The sequence below is a fragment of the Fundulus heteroclitus genome, chromosome 14 (genome assembly GCF_011125445.2).
Source record: "Fundulus heteroclitus isolate FHET01 chromosome 14, MU-UCD_Fhet_4.1, whole genome shotgun sequence".
Classification (NCBI taxonomy): Eukaryota; Metazoa; Chordata; class Actinopteri; order Cyprinodontiformes; family Fundulidae; genus Fundulus; species Fundulus heteroclitus.
In genome coordinates, this window is record NC_046374.1 from 5,201,904 (window position 1) to 5,219,545 (window position 17,642).

The 17,642-nt window shown below is 40.9% G+C and overlaps 2 protein-coding genes across 2 annotated transcripts in view; one reads left to right on the forward strand and one right to left on the reverse strand.

Moving 5' to 3' along the window:
- mllt3 (MLLT3 super elongation complex subunit) overlaps positions 1 to 14,956 on the reverse strand; it is an 80,367-nt gene extending 65,411 nt beyond the window's left edge. Inside the window, exons 1-2 of the mRNA XM_036146115.1 lie at positions 14,813 to 14,956; positions 13,973 to 14,153 (exon numbers count right to left, since the gene is read on the reverse strand). Of these exons, the coding sequence (XP_036002008.1) occupies positions 13,973 to 14,153; positions 14,813 to 14,824 (193 nt within the window). The 5' untranslated portion in view covers positions 14,825 to 14,956. The remainder of the gene's footprint in view (positions 1 to 13,972; positions 14,154 to 14,812) is intronic.
- Positions 14,957 to 17,429: 2,473 nt separating this feature from the next.
- The window catches only part of focad (focadhesin), an 82,140-nt gene continuing 81,927 nt past the window's right edge, over positions 17,430 to 17,642 (forward strand). Inside the window, exon 1 of the mRNA XM_012880178.3 lies at positions 17,430 to 17,533. The gene's annotated coding sequence lies outside the window, so the exon portion shown is untranslated. The remainder of the gene's footprint in view (positions 17,534 to 17,642) is intronic.

Genomic DNA, 17,642 nt, shown 5'->3' on the forward strand with positions numbered 1-17,642 from the left:
GTCTCTGAATCTTCCTCTCCTTTCACAGAGTCAAGCCATTTCTTTCCCATTACAGCATCTTAGATCCTCCCATAAAAGTGACAATCCTCTGAAATATCACAAACAGCTTTGAAGAGATGCCATCTTCAGTGCAGATTAAATAGCAGCCAGGGCTGCAAATGAGGTGCTTAAGCAGCATGAGCCGCTGCTGCCTATTGCCAAAATAACACCCCCTTCACCGCTTCCAAAGAGCTCCTTTACCTCCATTTGTTCAGACGGCTTTGCCATTTGGCTGTCTCCATGGCAACGCCTCAACACTGGCCCGTTAACCGCATGGCAATAATGAAGCGGGGTGGCAGCCTACTGACTGATTCGTCATTATTCTTAACGTGTGTCTGGCGGCAGCTCTGTGCTGAAGCCGAAATGACTCGATGTGGGAGGAAGTTCTACTCACACCCGCTCGTCACTGTCTGATTCTGACTGAGTATTTCTGGCCGACAGTAGTAGGTGTTTACAATACGCCTAATAAATGGTGACCTGTTCATTAAAAAGAAGAATCTTTTGTGCAGCTGAGGAGGAAAAGCCAGAAGGATTAGTCAGTGCCTCTTGTTTGGATGCCTTTTAGGTCTGAGATGCTTTCTGCCTCCACTGGCTGCAGAGTTCTGCGTTAGGGTCCACATATCTAGAGCCCTTCATTCGTCCAGCACAGATGGCAGTTAGAAAAGATCCGGGATAAGATATCTCAACACAAAGCGGATACAGTAAGAAGAAGGGTTTTAGAACTCCGTGTTTAATAAAGCCGCAGTGACGGCGATGTTCCGATCCATTTGCTCTGATAAAGCCACATGCTCCCCCTCGTCATGACAAAAAGCCTGTTCTCAAAGGTATACAGTGTACAACCACTCGAGTACACTTAAATAAAATAAATGAGCACACAGACAGCAGATCTTCTAGCCAAATGTGAGCTTGCACTTCTCCCCGACAACCTTTCTTACGACGTGTTTAACGACCTGCTGATTTATATCAGACCTGGAGCCAAGCCACCATGAAGGACAAGGACATGAATGAAAGGCTCAAATCTAGAAGTTAATCAGCTGCAGAGTGCATTTAGTCACAGCAGGACACTAGACCACTGACCCACCAGACAGAAACATGAGCGGATATTCACCAGGCACAACAGCAGCTAAAATATTCTCCTATGTGTGTGAACATACACAGGATAACCGCAGTTCTTCATTAATTCACGAGAAACACCTTTGCAGCACATCTCTCTAACAGTCACTTTGATCTCCCACACCTTTGACTGGAGTTCACATGTCCAGAGGTTTTATGACAGGACTTGTTGTTACATTAAGAGGAGCAGCCAAAAAACAAATAATTCTATTTTTAAATGAAGAAAAGAATGAAGACATTTTCTTTGGTAAGAATCAATGTCCATTCTCTGATTTTTAAATTAAACAATTTGGTTAAAAACTTAGCAGTGATATTTGTTAAACATTTCACTTTCCGTAATCAAACTGACTCTTTCGTAAAGTCAAGCTTTAATATTTGACGTCTCCTGGCCGATGGCAAATCTTCCCTAAATGGTCCTGACCTGGAGAAGGCCATTCCTGGCTTTATCAGCTCCAGAATTGATTATTGCACTGCTCTTTATTTTGGTTTATTTCAGTCATGCCCTCAATCGCATTCAGCTTGTCCAAAATGCAGCTGGCCATCTTCTAGCCCACACCTCCAAATATGATCACGTCCATCTGGTTCTTTCCTCTTTACAGTGGCTTCCTGTCCATTTTGGAATCATTTTTAACTTTTTTGTTTTTAAAGCTCTAGTGGCCTGGCCCCACCTATTTGTCTGAATTTAGATTTGGTGTGCCTAGCAGGTCTTTGAGGTCTTGGAATCAGTTTTAATCAGATTTACCTAAGACCAGGTCCAAACACCAGGATGATCGGCCTTTCTCAGTGGCAACATCCAGACTCTGGTACCAACTGCCTAGGTTTGGGCGGGCTCTACTCGGCTCCGCCCACTTGCGAGTATTCCCACAGCAGTTTTTTCAGCCCTGGCCCAACTGTTTCCGGCCTTGCTCAGGAGTAGAGTCCATCAGAGTAGAATAGAGCCGACCTGTGAGATAAACACTGCTGTTCACTGATTGGTCAAGAGGGAGGAAAGGCAAGAAGATTTCCTCCGAGGAGAATTTTACTATTTACAAACCTTAAATGACGCCTGAACGAAATAAAAGAAAAGAAAAAGGCCACTTCAGCTTCTTAGATGCAGATGGGTGAGCTGTATTTAATAGCACAAGTCTGACTCCTGTCATCTACAGAAATACTCAGATGACTCTGCAGATGTCGGGGGTAACAGAGATGGACAAGAAGAGTACAGAGAGCTGGTGGACCGCTTTGTGGCATGGTGTGGAAGCAAGCACCTCATCTTAAACGTGAACAAAACTAAGGAGATGATGTAGATTTCAGGAGAAACAGGGTTAGCTCAAACCCGATTTCCATCATGGGAGAAGAAGTGGAGGTGGTTGAGGAATATAAATCCCTCGGTGTTCATCTGGACAACAGACTGGACTGGAGACGCAACAGTGAAGCCATCTACAAGAAAGGACAGAGCAGACTGTGCTTTTTGAGGAAGCTAAGATCCTCCAAGCTTTGCAGCAAGATGCTGCATATCTTCTCTAAGTCTGTTGTTGAGAGCATCATCTCCTCTACTATCATCTGTTGGGGCAGCAGCATCAGAGCCAGGGACCTAACAAGGCTCAACAACCTGACTGTGGAACTTCTGAAGACAATGATGCAAAGAAGGATTTTGCATAAAATTAAGAAAATGATGGACAATCCACCTCTTCATGACATTGTCATTTGAAAACAGAGTATCTTCAGCCAAAGGCTTCTTCAGATTGGTTGTAAAACGGACCGCTACAGGATATCTTTCCTGTCCACAGCCATCACCATCTATAATAACTCCTTGACAAAATGAGTTACATGAACATTTAATTTCCCTTTGGGATAAATAAAATATTTTTTAACTGAATTGAATTAATTCAAAACCAGATCTATGGATTTAGTGAGCCTTTCCCTCATTTTACACAAACTGAAAGCTGTTTTTTCCTTAAATCAAAGTAAGAAATGCCTAAGTCCCTTTTTGAATAATCAAGACCATCTTACCTACTCTTCCGCTCCACGCTGGTCTTATTTATTTTTTACTGAGGCCGTACACTTCTTCTCATAAACTTGTACGTGGTTTACTCTCGGTAATTTTCAAAACACTAGAAGTGCACATGTGCAGCCAGCAAGCGGAAACTAACAAGGGAGGTGCACACACAATGGCGTTAAATGAGCGCATCACAATGACTGGCATGTGGAACAACCAACAGATAAGGTGATACTCTGGGATAGAGGGCTATTCCTGGGACCAATGCTCTGACCAATCCCTGCTCTTCAGACCAAACACCAGGGATTGGTCAGAATTTTTACAAGCCTGCAGCTCTCACAAAGATAAACATTTTTCCCCCTCATTTTTCTGAATACATTATGTATTGATTACTCTCAGGATGGTAGGACCCTTTCAACAATATGACAAAAATGTTTCCGAACAGTAATACCAACTATAGCTCTGAGTTTTCTCTCTAAAAAGTTCAAGCCCTGACGGTGTGTGCGGCAGAAGGCAGGTTTTCTGCTTGGCTGAGAAATCCAATATCTAACCTATAATAATAATTCCTTACGGTCAAAAGTTTGTGGTTTTGCCCTTTAAAGTCCTTATCAACGTTCTCACCATGGCTAAGGCAAAAACGTCCCCATAAAAGGCCTAAACTTTAACTCTCTTAAGCAAACTTTGGAGCAGATCTGACACCCTGGCCTCCCCTCTCCGCTTCTGTTACCCCTCTGTACCTGTACAGACAGAGAGACTGATTTATTAGTTCAGGCCGGTCTGTGATCCAGATATTTATCCAGAACTATATATTTATTTAAGCAGAACTATCATAATGCCTGTTTGCTTAATTAATAAATCAAAATTAAATAATGCCGGATGGACCCTGACCCCCTGAAATGCCTCACAGTAAAGCGGAAGCTCGGCATGATCGAAAACCAACTGTTATTAATAAATACACCAATTAACAGCAACTTTAAGAGCCTCATATCAGAACATTTACTCATGTCAATCAACTCTGCCATCACATCTGAGGAATCGGTAGATTTAGCATCTGCTTCAGTGAACACCAGCGACATACCAGACTTCCTTGTTGTCCCAAAGATTGATTCATATGACCACAGATCGATTTAAAAAATAAATTTTTCACTGTGAACTTAAATGTGGGAGCCGGCATCAGTTTCGCATACATGAGTGCGCGGACTCTACGCTGACAGGTACGCACAGAGCTCAGTTTTTACCACCACGTAGGTGTCCGCAGTGTCATACTACAAACTGCTCGGTGGCAAGAAGTCTTTACATGAAAATATTTCATATGTGACAAGCAGGCGGTGGCAAGGATGGCTGGCATCACAATCCCTCTCTCTGTGCGCAATGACAGATGAGGGCTGGGTGCCTGTTGGAAAAGAAACGGCTCTACGTGCTCAACTAGCTAAGCTAATGAAACATTTAACCATCCCTTCTGTCCCGCTGGCAAAAGATGTGGGAATGTGTGTGAATTTGTCACAATAAATGTAACAGGTACGCTCGACTTTGGAGGTAAAAGGTCTGCGGGGAGTCCAAGTGGCTCACAGTGTGTGCACAGCTCGCCCACGTATGTGGGTGCTGTAATGTTGTGTTTTAATCAGTAAAGCACACCGAGAGCTGACTTTACTGTAACAACGGTGTTAATCTGTTTGTTAGTTCTTCTTCTACTTTGAGACTTCAGTAGGACCATAAACAAAACAAAGTGCTAAGCGCCACCTAGTGGTTGGAAGCATGGATGCAACACACATTGCAGGAGCCTTCACACTCCAGTCCAGGAGGTGAATTTTTAATGTCATATTTTTAATAACGTACCAGGTTAGTGTCCAAATTTATGTTCCCTTTTGGTTTAATAAAGCGTTTTTTTAAATTGAACTGAATAGAAATACCCTTGTTCTGTTTGGGTATTCTGCCCCACAGCATGTTTGCCTATTTAACTGGATTGCATTGCCGTTTTTATATAAAGTGCCTTGAGACGACATAAGCAGTTAACTGGCACTATATAAAAAATTTTAATTTAATTTAATAACCCAGCATTTGGGTCACAGGTCACAGTTTATCAGTTAGTGACCATTACACTTGAGTATATCAACTTTATCTGCTTCTGATAACACACAGAAATGGGTGAAACAAACATTCTCTCATCGGGTAAATGCCATTTAGCCGACCTATAAAGCTGCATTGCTGTAGGCTATGGGGTACTGTTTTACTCCGAGGTCTAATTTAACACAAAGATTTGCAACATTAATCTTTTTCATAACACAAATGCTGTTTGGAACTGCTGCAAATAATAATAAAAAAATTGATAAGGTGTTATGTTTACCCCATTAAAAATATCAATATGCATTCATGTTCAAATAAAAAATATGGAAATTTGATAACACTGGTTCATGTTTAATTTCTGAATAAATCAAACAGGACGTACATTAATTTTGAAGAGCTATCACTCTGTCTGCAAAGCGCTTGGACCTCGTGGACAGAGCCTTTCATACCCTCATCACATCAGCTGTGAAACTATGCTCCAGTCAGATACACGGCTCACAAGTGAGAAATGAAACGAGTGCACAATGCAATGGTCTGTAGCACAACTTTAACACTAACTAATCCATCTGACTAAAGGGGATTTTCCAAAAGCTGTGCTTTAACTCCAAAATGATTTAAACCTCTTTTTTTATCTTAAAGCATTGTCACAGTCTTTCCTACACATGGACGACACTGACTATTTTCATCTGGTTTATTGTTGCATCATCCATCCATTGGTTATACCTGCTTATCCCATCTTAATTAGAAAAATAAAAATCAAACCACATTTCCAGGCAGTTTTATAGTGCCTCCTTTTTATTTGTTTATCTCTACTGAAGCGAACCACAGCCCTATCAACTCAGATAAAGAGAAGACTAAAAAAACTTAAAAGCCTCATCTCACCACTAGGAAACTCTTTCCATATTTTTGTTTATACCAAAGATGATTTCAACAATATTTTAACAGCTTGCACAAAATACATATGTGTCAGGCAAACGGAAGCAGATGAAAACTCCACCAGGTCACCTCCAGGGGAGAGCATGATGGGAGGAAGAGAGCTCACTTTTTCTGCTAAAAAGATAGCAATGAAGGGAACTAGAATTTTTCTTTTGGAAACAGCCATAAAAATCAGAACTGCTTTACATTTCCATGGGGAAATCCTTGACATTACAAGAAAAAGACACCTGAGAAAAGTTGGCTTGAAATAAGCCAGATTTTTTTTTTTTTTATTATATAAAGGTCTTCTTGGTGTAGGCGAGTTCTGTCAGAGATAAGAACTGAGAAGCTTGTTTGCAAAAGGCAGCAATGATTTCCTATCTCCCTTTGTTTTACTTAGTGGCAGTCAGTCTATTGCTGAACAAGCTCCTATAACTGTACAGCAAATAATAGAGGATGTGAAGAAGAGTCCAAAGTTATCCCTTCTAACACAATGTCCAGGAAGTCTAGTTTCTCTTCTACAAGTTTCCTGATGAGCTCATTGAGTCTGTTGGTGTCCTTAAGCCTCACCCCCAGATTCCACGTCTTCCATGCTTGCCCCGTTCTGTTCACATCACACCGATGGAGCAACTACGTTGTTATGTTAATTAATGAGAACGGTTCCACATTCTGTGTGACTACTCTGAACTTCACCGTCAGTGCACCTGCTCTCTATCGTTCACCGTCAAATTAAGGAACAACTGCAATTTTCTGTTCTGTTCCAGCCTGTCGGGGCTCCGGCCGGGTCAAGCTCCACAATTCCAATCATAGCAAACAGGAAAAATAATGTCAATAACCTCCAGTTTGTCAAAGTTAAATAGTTTTGAGATCTTTAACCACAAATTAATTTTTTTGTGACCGATACCATCACATCAAGATGAAGAGGAGTGAGAAACAGTTAGGGTAGGGGAAGTATATGAAGTTAGGAGCTGCAGGCCTGGCCCGTAGTCTGTTGGGAGGCGAGTTGGGGTCAGTCCGTCAAATCTGACGGACTGATGAACTGAGCTATGGCCGAAATCTCTGATTAAGGTAATGTTAATGGCGTTTTGTGAATATGAGTGAGAGTATAAGCCATTAATTCAGGAAGTTGGAGCTGACCAAGCAGCTGAATGATCAGCTGACACCTAGCAATTGGTATGTTATTTGTAGTAATTTTGCTTCTACATACTTTCCATTATTACTGCTAATTTAACAGCAGTGGACGGAGAGTGATTATAGGACTGAATGAAGCCTTTGTAATCAAACTGACATGACATGTTGGCCAGCCAGTTTACAGCACCATGCTGTTTTTTTTCCAGCTAATGTGGCTTTGTGTTACATGTTCATCTACCTCTTTCTATTTGTTTGTTCAAAAGGTAACAACATGGATTATTTATGTTTGCAAGTTTGCTCGCAGTAGGTTTGTCTGCTTACCATATATTTGTAGGGCCTCTCAGAGCTATAACCGGACTTAATAAACCCTGCAAGATGGAACTGGAGGTGCAGCTTTTGGAGATGTGACAGATACCGATCAGTCTGGTGTTATTCACATTATTCTTTAATTTTCCGACAAAAGTAAGCAGTAAATCATATTTCAAAGGAAACGAATTAAGAGAAACATTTATATTTTTCTACCACAACATGATTTTATACATACATACATAGATAGATAGATAGATAGATAGATAGATAGACAGATATATAGATAGATTCATTGATTGCATAGGCAATGTGGCACAGAGGTTAAGGAGTTTGTCTTGCAATTGGCAGGTTGCTGGTTCAATTCCCTGCTCTGTCTGTGTGTGTCGTTGTGTGTCCTTGGGCAAGACACTTAACCCGCAGTGGTCAGAGGGACCGGTGGCGCCGGTGCATGGCAGCCTCACCTCTGTCAGTCCGCCCCAGGGCAGCTGTGGCTACTAACATAGCTCACCACCGTCAGGGTGTGAATGTGTGCGTGAATGGGTGAATGACTGAACTGTAGTGTAAAGCGCTTTGGAGGTTGTCAAGACTAGTTAAAGCGCTATACAAGTACAAGCCATTTACCATTTCAAATGTTTAAAACCTTATTTCTAGTAATTTTGATGACTATGGCTTACAAGTAAAAAACAAAATTCAATATTTCAGAAAATTAGAATATCACATTAGACCAATCAAAAAAGGATGTTTAAGTACAAATGAGATGCATCTGAAAAGTATGTTCATTTCTATGCACTCCATAGTTGGTTGGGCCTTTTCTTGCATGAATTGCTGCACCAATGCACAGTGGCATAGAGGGGTTTAGCCTGTGGTTCTGCGTAGGAGTAATGGAAGCCCAGATGGCTGTGATAGCTGCCTTCAGGTCATCTGCCTTGTTGGGTCTGGTGTCTCTCATCTTCCTCTTAACAACCCATAGTTTTTCTATGGGGTTCAAGTCAGGGGAGATCAGGTCAGGGCCGAATCAAGAACAGAAACACCATGGTCAGTGAACCAGCTTTTGGTACCTTTGGCAGTGTGGTACGGGGCAAGTGTTGCTGAAAAATTAAATCAGCATCTCCACACAGCTTGTCTGCAGAAGGAACCGTTAAGTGTTCTAGAATGTTCCAGTAGATGGCTGCATTGACTGTGGACATCAGAAAACACAGAGGACCAGAGTCAGCAAATGACATGGTACCCCAAACCATCACGGACTGTGGAAATTTCCCTCTGGACTTCAAGCAACGTGGATTCTGGGCCAGACTCTGGGACCTTGATTACCAAATGAAATGCAGAATTGACTTTCATCTGAAAACAGGAGTTTGGACAATTGGGCAACAGTCCAGTTCCTTTTCTCCTTACCCCAGCTAAGACTCTTGCCACCCATTTCTAGGATTTGTCTGTGTGTCGTAGCTCGTGATGCACCAACTCCAGCCTCAGTCTTCTCCTTTTGAAGCTCCCCCACATTTTTGAATGGATTTTGCTTGGCAAACCTCTCAAAGGTGCGGTTGCCCCTGTTGCTGGTGACACTCTACCTACCACACTTCTTCCTTCCAGTCAACTTTCTGTTACTATGCTTGGATCCAGAACTCTGAACAACCAGTTTATTCACCATTGATACTTTGTCTCTTTACCTCCTTGTGAAGGCTGTCAATGACTGTCTTTTGGATATCTGTCCAGTCAGCAGTTTTCCATATGATTGTGTCACCTACTGATCCAGAGTCAGAGACTGTTTGAAGGCTCAGGAAACCTTTGCATATGTTTTGAGTTGATTAGCAGACTAGGGTGTGACATCATGAGCATCCAGTAATGAACAGTTTCACAATATTCACATTTTCTGAGACACTGAACTCTGGGTTTTCATTATCTGTAAGCCATAATAATTAAAATGACATTAAACAAAAGTTTTGCATAATGTCATACTGTATTTAATGATTCCATATGAGTTTCACTTTCTAAGATTACTGGAAAAAATAGCGCACTTTTACACAATATTCAAATGTTTTTAGATGTACTTGTATGATAGGGATGAGTGTTTTCAACTTCAAGCCAAAAATGTGATAACAATTTAGTTTTGACTTACTTGGATGTGTGTTTTCATTTCTTTGCTGAGAAAAAAGAATTGCTCGGAAAAGGAATAGAGTGACTTCTCACTGGAATATCAATGCAATTTTTGTAAACTTACTTTTTTCTCACGGGGGAAACAAAGCAAGCTTGTTTTTGTTTTTCTTCTTCTGCTCAGGATCTAGCCCTGCATTTTTAATTATTTGCTGTTTTTATTTTTGGCACTAACCCAGACTCAGGTTATTGTCATGCCTGACGGTTTGGGCAAACTTTGTGAACACAAAGATTTGGCCAGCATATGGACATCCAAAGACCTGTAACAGACTCCAGCGGCCAGCTAAGGATGACAGAAGTAACATCACACAGGTAGAGAGGACATTAAAGCAGACTAGTAGGCATGAATTAAGTTATAGTCCCTTTGTACTGACATAGTTAACAACTGTCAATTTTTCACTATATAGGGTTTGAAGGCATTTGTTCTCCTTGCTGTGAGCAAGAGATTAGGGAACAATGTTCTAAAACTTTTGTTGTGAAGTCTAAACTAGGTACATTCTAAATAACGAGTGAGGCAGAATCCACAGAGCAAGTGGGAGAGAAGGATTCATTTCTGATTGGCTAGAAATGAATCCTAGAGAGCCCTGCAGAGAAGTTGGTAAGGTCTTTGTTGGGAAAAGGCTGTAGAGCAGCAAAATAAGCTGTCACAGACACACGTTAGATGATGTGTCCTTGAAAAAGTGCAAAGCAAAGATAGCAGTTATTGGTATAGATCAGTGGTCCTCAATTTCGCCTCTCAAGGCTGGTTTCCCGCAACTTTTATTTGTTACTCTGCTTCAACACAAGAGTCAAATAATCAGGCAGAACTCTGGAGAATGTGACTGCATACTGAAGAGGTTATTCAACCATTTGATTCAGGTGCATTGGACCAGGGACACATCTAAACGTTCCAGGACACCAAACCTCGAGGACCACAAGTATAGATCCATATGAGGTGGACAAAAGCAAAATGTCTGCTGAGTGGGATTCCCTCCCAGCAGTAACAAACAAGTGCCTACACTATGGAGAAACGACGGTCCTTGAAGTCTTCGGACACGTTCAACTAAAGCTACAGTGGCTGTGTGAAGGATGTGAAGAAACTAAAAGTAAAGAATAAGATTCTAATCACAGGCAGAGTAAATAAACAGTGTTTTTTTCCCCATGAATGTAACTGATACATTTGCATCAGTCTTATACGCTTACATATGGTCTTTGTTTACTGACGAACAGCATCACTGTCTGATTCTTCTTTGAAACATTTGACAGTGTCCTTACCACTAATAATAGTGATCAGAGCAAATCTGCGCTGTATTAGATTGCTTGTGTTTCCTTTGGATGTTAGCCCCTCACACTCACTGCCACTCAATGGTTAGTAGCAAAGTTTGCTCACCTTCACTTCTTCTGAATCTCAGGATACAATTAAACATTCTCTTGTACCATTTTATCACCTTTGTGTTTACACCTTTGATCCCGGCAATATACAGCCATTGTGTCACATGCGATGAAGTGGAAAGCTGCTTCTGGGCTCATCATACTATCACCATGGTGGGAGAGTATCCAACGGAGAAAGTGTGAAGTTGTGTGGGTATCTATTGTTATTTTGATTGAATTTTATTATATTATTTTATATGTTATTTTGCTATACATATGTATTATATATATATATATATATATATATTTGTGTGTGTGTGTATGTGTTATGAATATAAGGATCAATTTGTTAAATCTAAACATTGTGGTCTTCATTATTTCATAAAACCGTGTCACATGTGAACCTTTAGGAACAGACTTTTTGGGTGAGTATTAAAAAGGTAAAATTAATAATATGAGGAAAAAAAGTAAAAAAAGTCCTAGGTCAATAAAATAAAAATAAACAAACAAACACAAAAGTGATAATGTTATGATAAAAACATCATATTATGAGAATTAAGGGGGAACATTTCCAGAATAATCACAGTTTGCAAAATTATTTCACTCCTGGAGTAATAGGGCCAGGTTAGATTAATTAATAAAATATTTTTATTCTTTAGGAGAATAAATTCAGGAGAATGAATCTAAAGGGATCCGAAAATAAACTTGTAATATTACAAGTTTATTTTCAAGTAGAGAGAGAGAGAGAGAGAGAGAGAGAGAGAGAGTTATATATGTATATATTTATATTATTTTGTGTAGAATGTTGTATATATATATATATATAAACATTTGTATATCTCAATATCTGTAGTGTGTAACAAAAGTAATTTCCCTCTGGGATTACTAAAGTATGTCTGATTCTGATTCTGATCAATACTAGAAAAAATTTTAGAACTTTGTGCCTTCAAAAATGTTGCCGCAGCATTGAAAATATTTTTTTGTATATTCCTTTGTATCGGTACCGAGTTTTTATATAAAATATATATATAAAAAAATATATATAACATTTTTTATATCGTGACAACCCTATAAACCAGACTAGCAAAGATTTCCGGGTCATGTCAAAGAATTTTGCCAAATGACCGCTCCATCTCCTACAAGCCGTGCATATCACACATGAGCAACAGTGCTCATAGTCAACACAACTGAGACTCAAATGTTGTAACAATGACACAATGGCTTTACTTAATCTCTCACTGTGCTATGAAGACACTTCGCTCACCTTAGCATGTTGAATGCTTGAAACTGTCGACACCACTTACTGATTAATTCAGATAATAATTATCTGACCACTAGGACTAGGTGACAATCATACACTGAAAGTTAATTATGCAATGATCAGTTGGTCTTTCACTACAAAAGAAAAGTTAAGAAAATAAAACAGTGAAATCATAGAAAAGTACCCTCTGGGTTCCATAATTTCAAGAAAGTATTTAATTGTGGTTCTATTGCTAAAACGGGGATGAAGATACCATTAACAATGAATCCACATTTTCTTAACACTTTTCCTCCTTTACCATTATACAATATCTAGATCAGTTTCCATTAGCTTTAGAATCTCACCTGTTAGACATACACATCAGGTGTGGGCATATCGATAGCTTGAGACCTTTCAACTGACCAAATATATACTGCTTAAAAAAATAAAGGGAACACTTAAACAACATAATGTAACTTGGAGAATGTAACTCCAAGTGTTCCCTTTATTTATTTTTTTGAGCAGTATAGTTATATGAATAGTTTGCATGCCTGACACATGAAATATAATATCCTGCCAAATACAGCATTCAGAATGCACTGTTCAGAATCAGATCAGAACAGGAGCACACACGAAGTAACAAATACTTCATAGATGTGACAGTGCTTTAAATTCTAAAAAGTCCCCTTCTTTTGCTCACATTTTAACCCATGCTGCATATTTTCAAGACAAGAAACCGCTTAAACGTTAAAGATCAGCAACAATAAAATAGTTCTAAGATAAAGATTGAACAAATGTGACTTATTTGACAGCCAAAGGCCATCCATAGTGTCTTGCAGTCATTTAGTTGACCATAGCGCCTTTACCTTACAGATGCTCTAATGTGAACCAAACATTGGGCTAAATTTATTCTACAAAAACAATTTATATTCAAATGACTAATGCAAAGAAGCACCTTAAATACTCTGCTATAGTGAAAGCTTGTTTTTCTGTGTTTGCTGAAATGTGAAGACAGAAATTATATTATTTAATATGAGACATTGAACAGAGGAAATAGACATTAACCCTGATTGATAAACTTACAGGTAAAAAGAAAATGTTCCTACATTTTAAAAATGGGAATTCAAAAGAAACTATATATACACACATGCTGAGCGCATTACAATATGTTGTCATGCTTTTCAGTAAGGATTAAGTCGTAAGGCCCTATAACCTGCAGGGTTATTCTGTATTTGGATTTCCAACAACGCAGAAAAAGATGATTCTGCATCCGCATTCCAGTTTAACAAAAATCACCATTTAGGAATCACCTGCAAACTTTTTTTTTTCTTCATTATGACTAAAACCAGTTCTGCCAACAGTCCAAAAGGAGTTATCTGTTTGAACTTTGAGACAACTCGTCCTCTCCAACATGCTTGCACCAGCCTCCTCTGAAAAACACACCAGCGGAGCAGCAGCCTTCTCAGTGCAGGATCCATTTACATAATCTAGTGAAAGCAGCCAAAGCTAAACTTTATGGCATCGAGGGAAGACTGAACTGCAGGCCCTCTTTGATCATGGGCAGCAGTGAAACTTCAAAGTCAGCTACCCCCCTCTCTCTCCCCTCCTACTGGCCAGCACGGAAAGAATAGAGCGCCCTGCAGAGAAAAAGGCGAAGCAAGCAGAACTTGCGCGCGGCTCTCTACCTCGTTTCGGCTTCGGGAAGCTCTCGTGCAGGTGAAACACCACTTTCTCCACGAAGTGCTGAATGTTGCTATTCTCCGGTCCACGGACGAACACCATCCAGTCGTGGGTGAAGCCCTCCGCCGTGGGTTTCTTTCTGAACTGGGCGCGATGTCCGAGTTCCAGTTTCACCTGAACGGCGCCCTGCAGTGCGCGCGCGCACACACAAGCACACACACACACACACACACACACACACACACACACACACACACACACACACACACACAGCGAGTCCGTTCACCAAGACACGTTTAAAGAGACATGCAGCAGAATCTGGTAGAACATGTAAAACAGCGGGCTGCTGAATTCCGTCTCTCAGGCCGATCCAGCTAGAACGGTCGGTCCAATTAGCGCATCTGAAACGATCCCGAGTGGATCCCTGCGACTGCGCACATCTAAACTTCCAGATAAACAAACCTGACTTCAACGGCCCCGATAATGTACCTGCTAAAGGACACAACCAACGGGGAGGAAGAGAGGCTGACATCATTCCACTTTAAGCCCGTGCCCAGGCTGCGCCTTTAATAAAAAGGATGACATTCTGGTATTTTGAAGCAGCCGGACAGAAGTCTGCGTAAAGCTTTTATTTCGTTGGTAATATTTCCCCGCAGTGTCTTCGGCCGGAGCGCAACGTTAACTTCCAGAGAGCAGGTAGAGACTAGCTAACCGTGCGGCTGGAAAAATCCTCCTCACACCGAGAGACCGTGCAGGAGCAGCGACCCTCCGCTCCGGCGCCACTATAAACGGAGAAATAACAAGCCGACACATGGTGATCTAAAGCCGGCAGACTGGCTACTCACCGAGCCGGCCATCCTCCAGGCCCCGCGTTACTGCTCTAGCATGGAGAAAGAGTTGCAAACGAGATTAAAGGGGAATACAGCTCGCCTGTGACGGCAGACATGGTCTCTCCTGGACCCGAGTCAAACTGAAGACTTTCAGAGGCTCACCGGCGGTCAATTCCCCATAGTTAGAGACGCGGCTTCCGGCGTGGACTTTCAAAATAAACGCAATCGCTCAAGAATCTTTCTTGTCAGCGTGTGTTGCTATAATGAGATTTTGGTGAGATGCCGGCTCAGGATGCGCATAGATTACGCATAACACAGACACGAGACATACTGTTTTCACTTTTTTTTTTTTTTTTTTTGATTGCACCAACAGCATTTGCAAACAGCATTCAATAAAATGGTCGAGCCAAAAAGGCAGATTCCAGTCCCTATACAGATGATGTAGTCTACTGCATCAGCGTATTGGATGAATGCTTGCTGACAATGTTAAAAAGTGTGTAACTAGTCATGTTAAAAATTGTAAGTGGGCTGAAGTACAAGACCAAAAGCAGACAGTTTACAGGATGATGTAAAATGCTGCTCAGTTAATTGAGATATTCAAGTTACAGAACTGTGCAATTTGCATGGATGTCCAAACAAACATTCCCCGAGAAACTAAAGTTTGCAAATAGACATTAGCATATGAGAGACCGTATAACTAGTTCTCAATTGGATCAAGAACCCATGGGACCGGTAGAGTGTTTGTAAACATGTAATAGACTATGAACTGGGCTGGTGGTTTATTTGATTGTCATCAGGGGTGATTGCCCTCACAGCTTTGGGAAAGAAGCTGTTTTTAAGTCTATTTGTTTTTGATTCATTGTGCAGACCAGACGGCATCCCACAATCCCATGTGTCCTCACCACATGTGCTAGACCCTTCCTCTCCGGTACCGTGCAGCTTCCATACCACAGTCACACTAAGACAGGATGTTTTCAGTCGTGGCTCTGTAAAAGTTAATTAGCAGCTGAGTAGTAAGTCCAGTCCATTTCGGTTTCCTGAGAAGAGCCACTGTTGCGTCAACGGCAGTTGATTTCGGTTTCCATGGATAGCGATGACTTACAACCAAGATCGCCAAGGCAATTAATAAACAGGAGAGTTCACATGTGTTTATATAGAATCCAGGTGGGTGTAAATTGAATGCACTACAGGTAGATGTCATGAACAATGGCCTATAGGCACTAAAACACAGGCCCCAAGCCTCAAACTAGACACTGGAGCCATGGCTCCAACACCTGCTCCCAGCGTATGATCAGAGGGTTCATCCGTCGTTGGGCAGACATGATACAAACGGAACTTTGATCTACTTCCTGACCAAATATTATTTTATGTTCTTGATCAAAGTGGGGGAGTGGTGGCCTGGTGGTTGGAGAGCAGAGCACTTAAATCCTGGAGAGGTGGCAAGGTCCCTGGTTCTACTCCCGCAGACTAACACTCTGGGTTGCAGAGCAAGACTGTTAACCCCAGAATATTCCCAGGGTACCACACAGGGGCAGCCCACTGCTGACTAAGGGATAAATGCAGAGGACAAATCTCATTGGAATGTATGCTGTAATGACAATAAAGGTTATTATTATTAATTTTATTATTATAGAAAACAAAATGAAGCCAAGTGAAGTTTGTCCTGATGCATGTGCAGTGCAATTTGTTCCCCAGACCTTTATTTTGAGAGTGAAGCTCTCCTCCTTCCTTTACATTTCTAGCTGAATTCCCCGGGCCTGACGCCTAGGGAAAGTAAAGCGCACGCGCAGCGACAGCGCAGAGAGCACGAGATGCAAGCCACCAATAAGAGGAGAGCAAAAACGGTGATCTCCGACCACACGCTGTAATTATGGTGCCTTCATGTCCCGGGGCGAACTCGGATTTAAGCCCTCGTTGCAGTTTAAACATGATTCAATATTTTATCATTTAGATTATTATCAAATTCCTGTTATTTTACACACAAAAAGTGAGTGAAGCAACACATTTTGTTAGTACTGTAACTGTTCTTTAACACACAAAAGATGAGCAGAAAGCGTGAAGGAAAGAGAGAAACATTAGGCTAATATAAAACTTTTGTGGAACACAAAATAATTACTTTTAAAAATACTTGCCGTAACAGTATTAATGTTTTTGTGGTAACTTTTGTGTAGTTTATATGTCATATGCCGAGCGGTTTAACATTTCTGTTGTGACAGGGTTAATGTTATTCACCCGCAAATAAAACAACTAAATTAATAGAATTCTTATTCCTATCATTTCACTAAACTAAAGTCAGTGAGTATATATTACTGCACGGCAAAACCCAGCAGATAATAGGACTTGTAGATAATTCTGTTAAAAGACAATTGCAGCCAATATTTAGTTAGACAGCATTAATGATGACGATGAAAAATAACCACCTAGCTGAATGAACAACCTTCTCTTACTGTTACTCAGAGCCGATCGCAGCCAGTTAAACCAAACATTTTCATATTAAATACGGTTGGATATTTCAAAGATAACCGGAATATGTAGAAATCGCTGAAGGAACACATGCAAACATAATAATAATAATGATGATAATAATGTACCCACACGCTTTAACTTCATAAGAGCAGAGTTTCCGTTAAATTAATGCAACGTCTAGTTGTAATTCCGTTCGTTTTGGTCCTCAGAGGACGCCGTAGTTCCATGTGCGTTTACGGACGGCGGTTTGCAGGGAGCTGATTGAGGAAGGTAGAGTTTATCAGCAGCGATTGTTGGCTCTGTTTTGTTTAAACTGACGTGTATGTTCTTCAGCCGTTTTAGGGGGTAGTTAGGCTGCAGACGGAGTCACTAGTAGCTG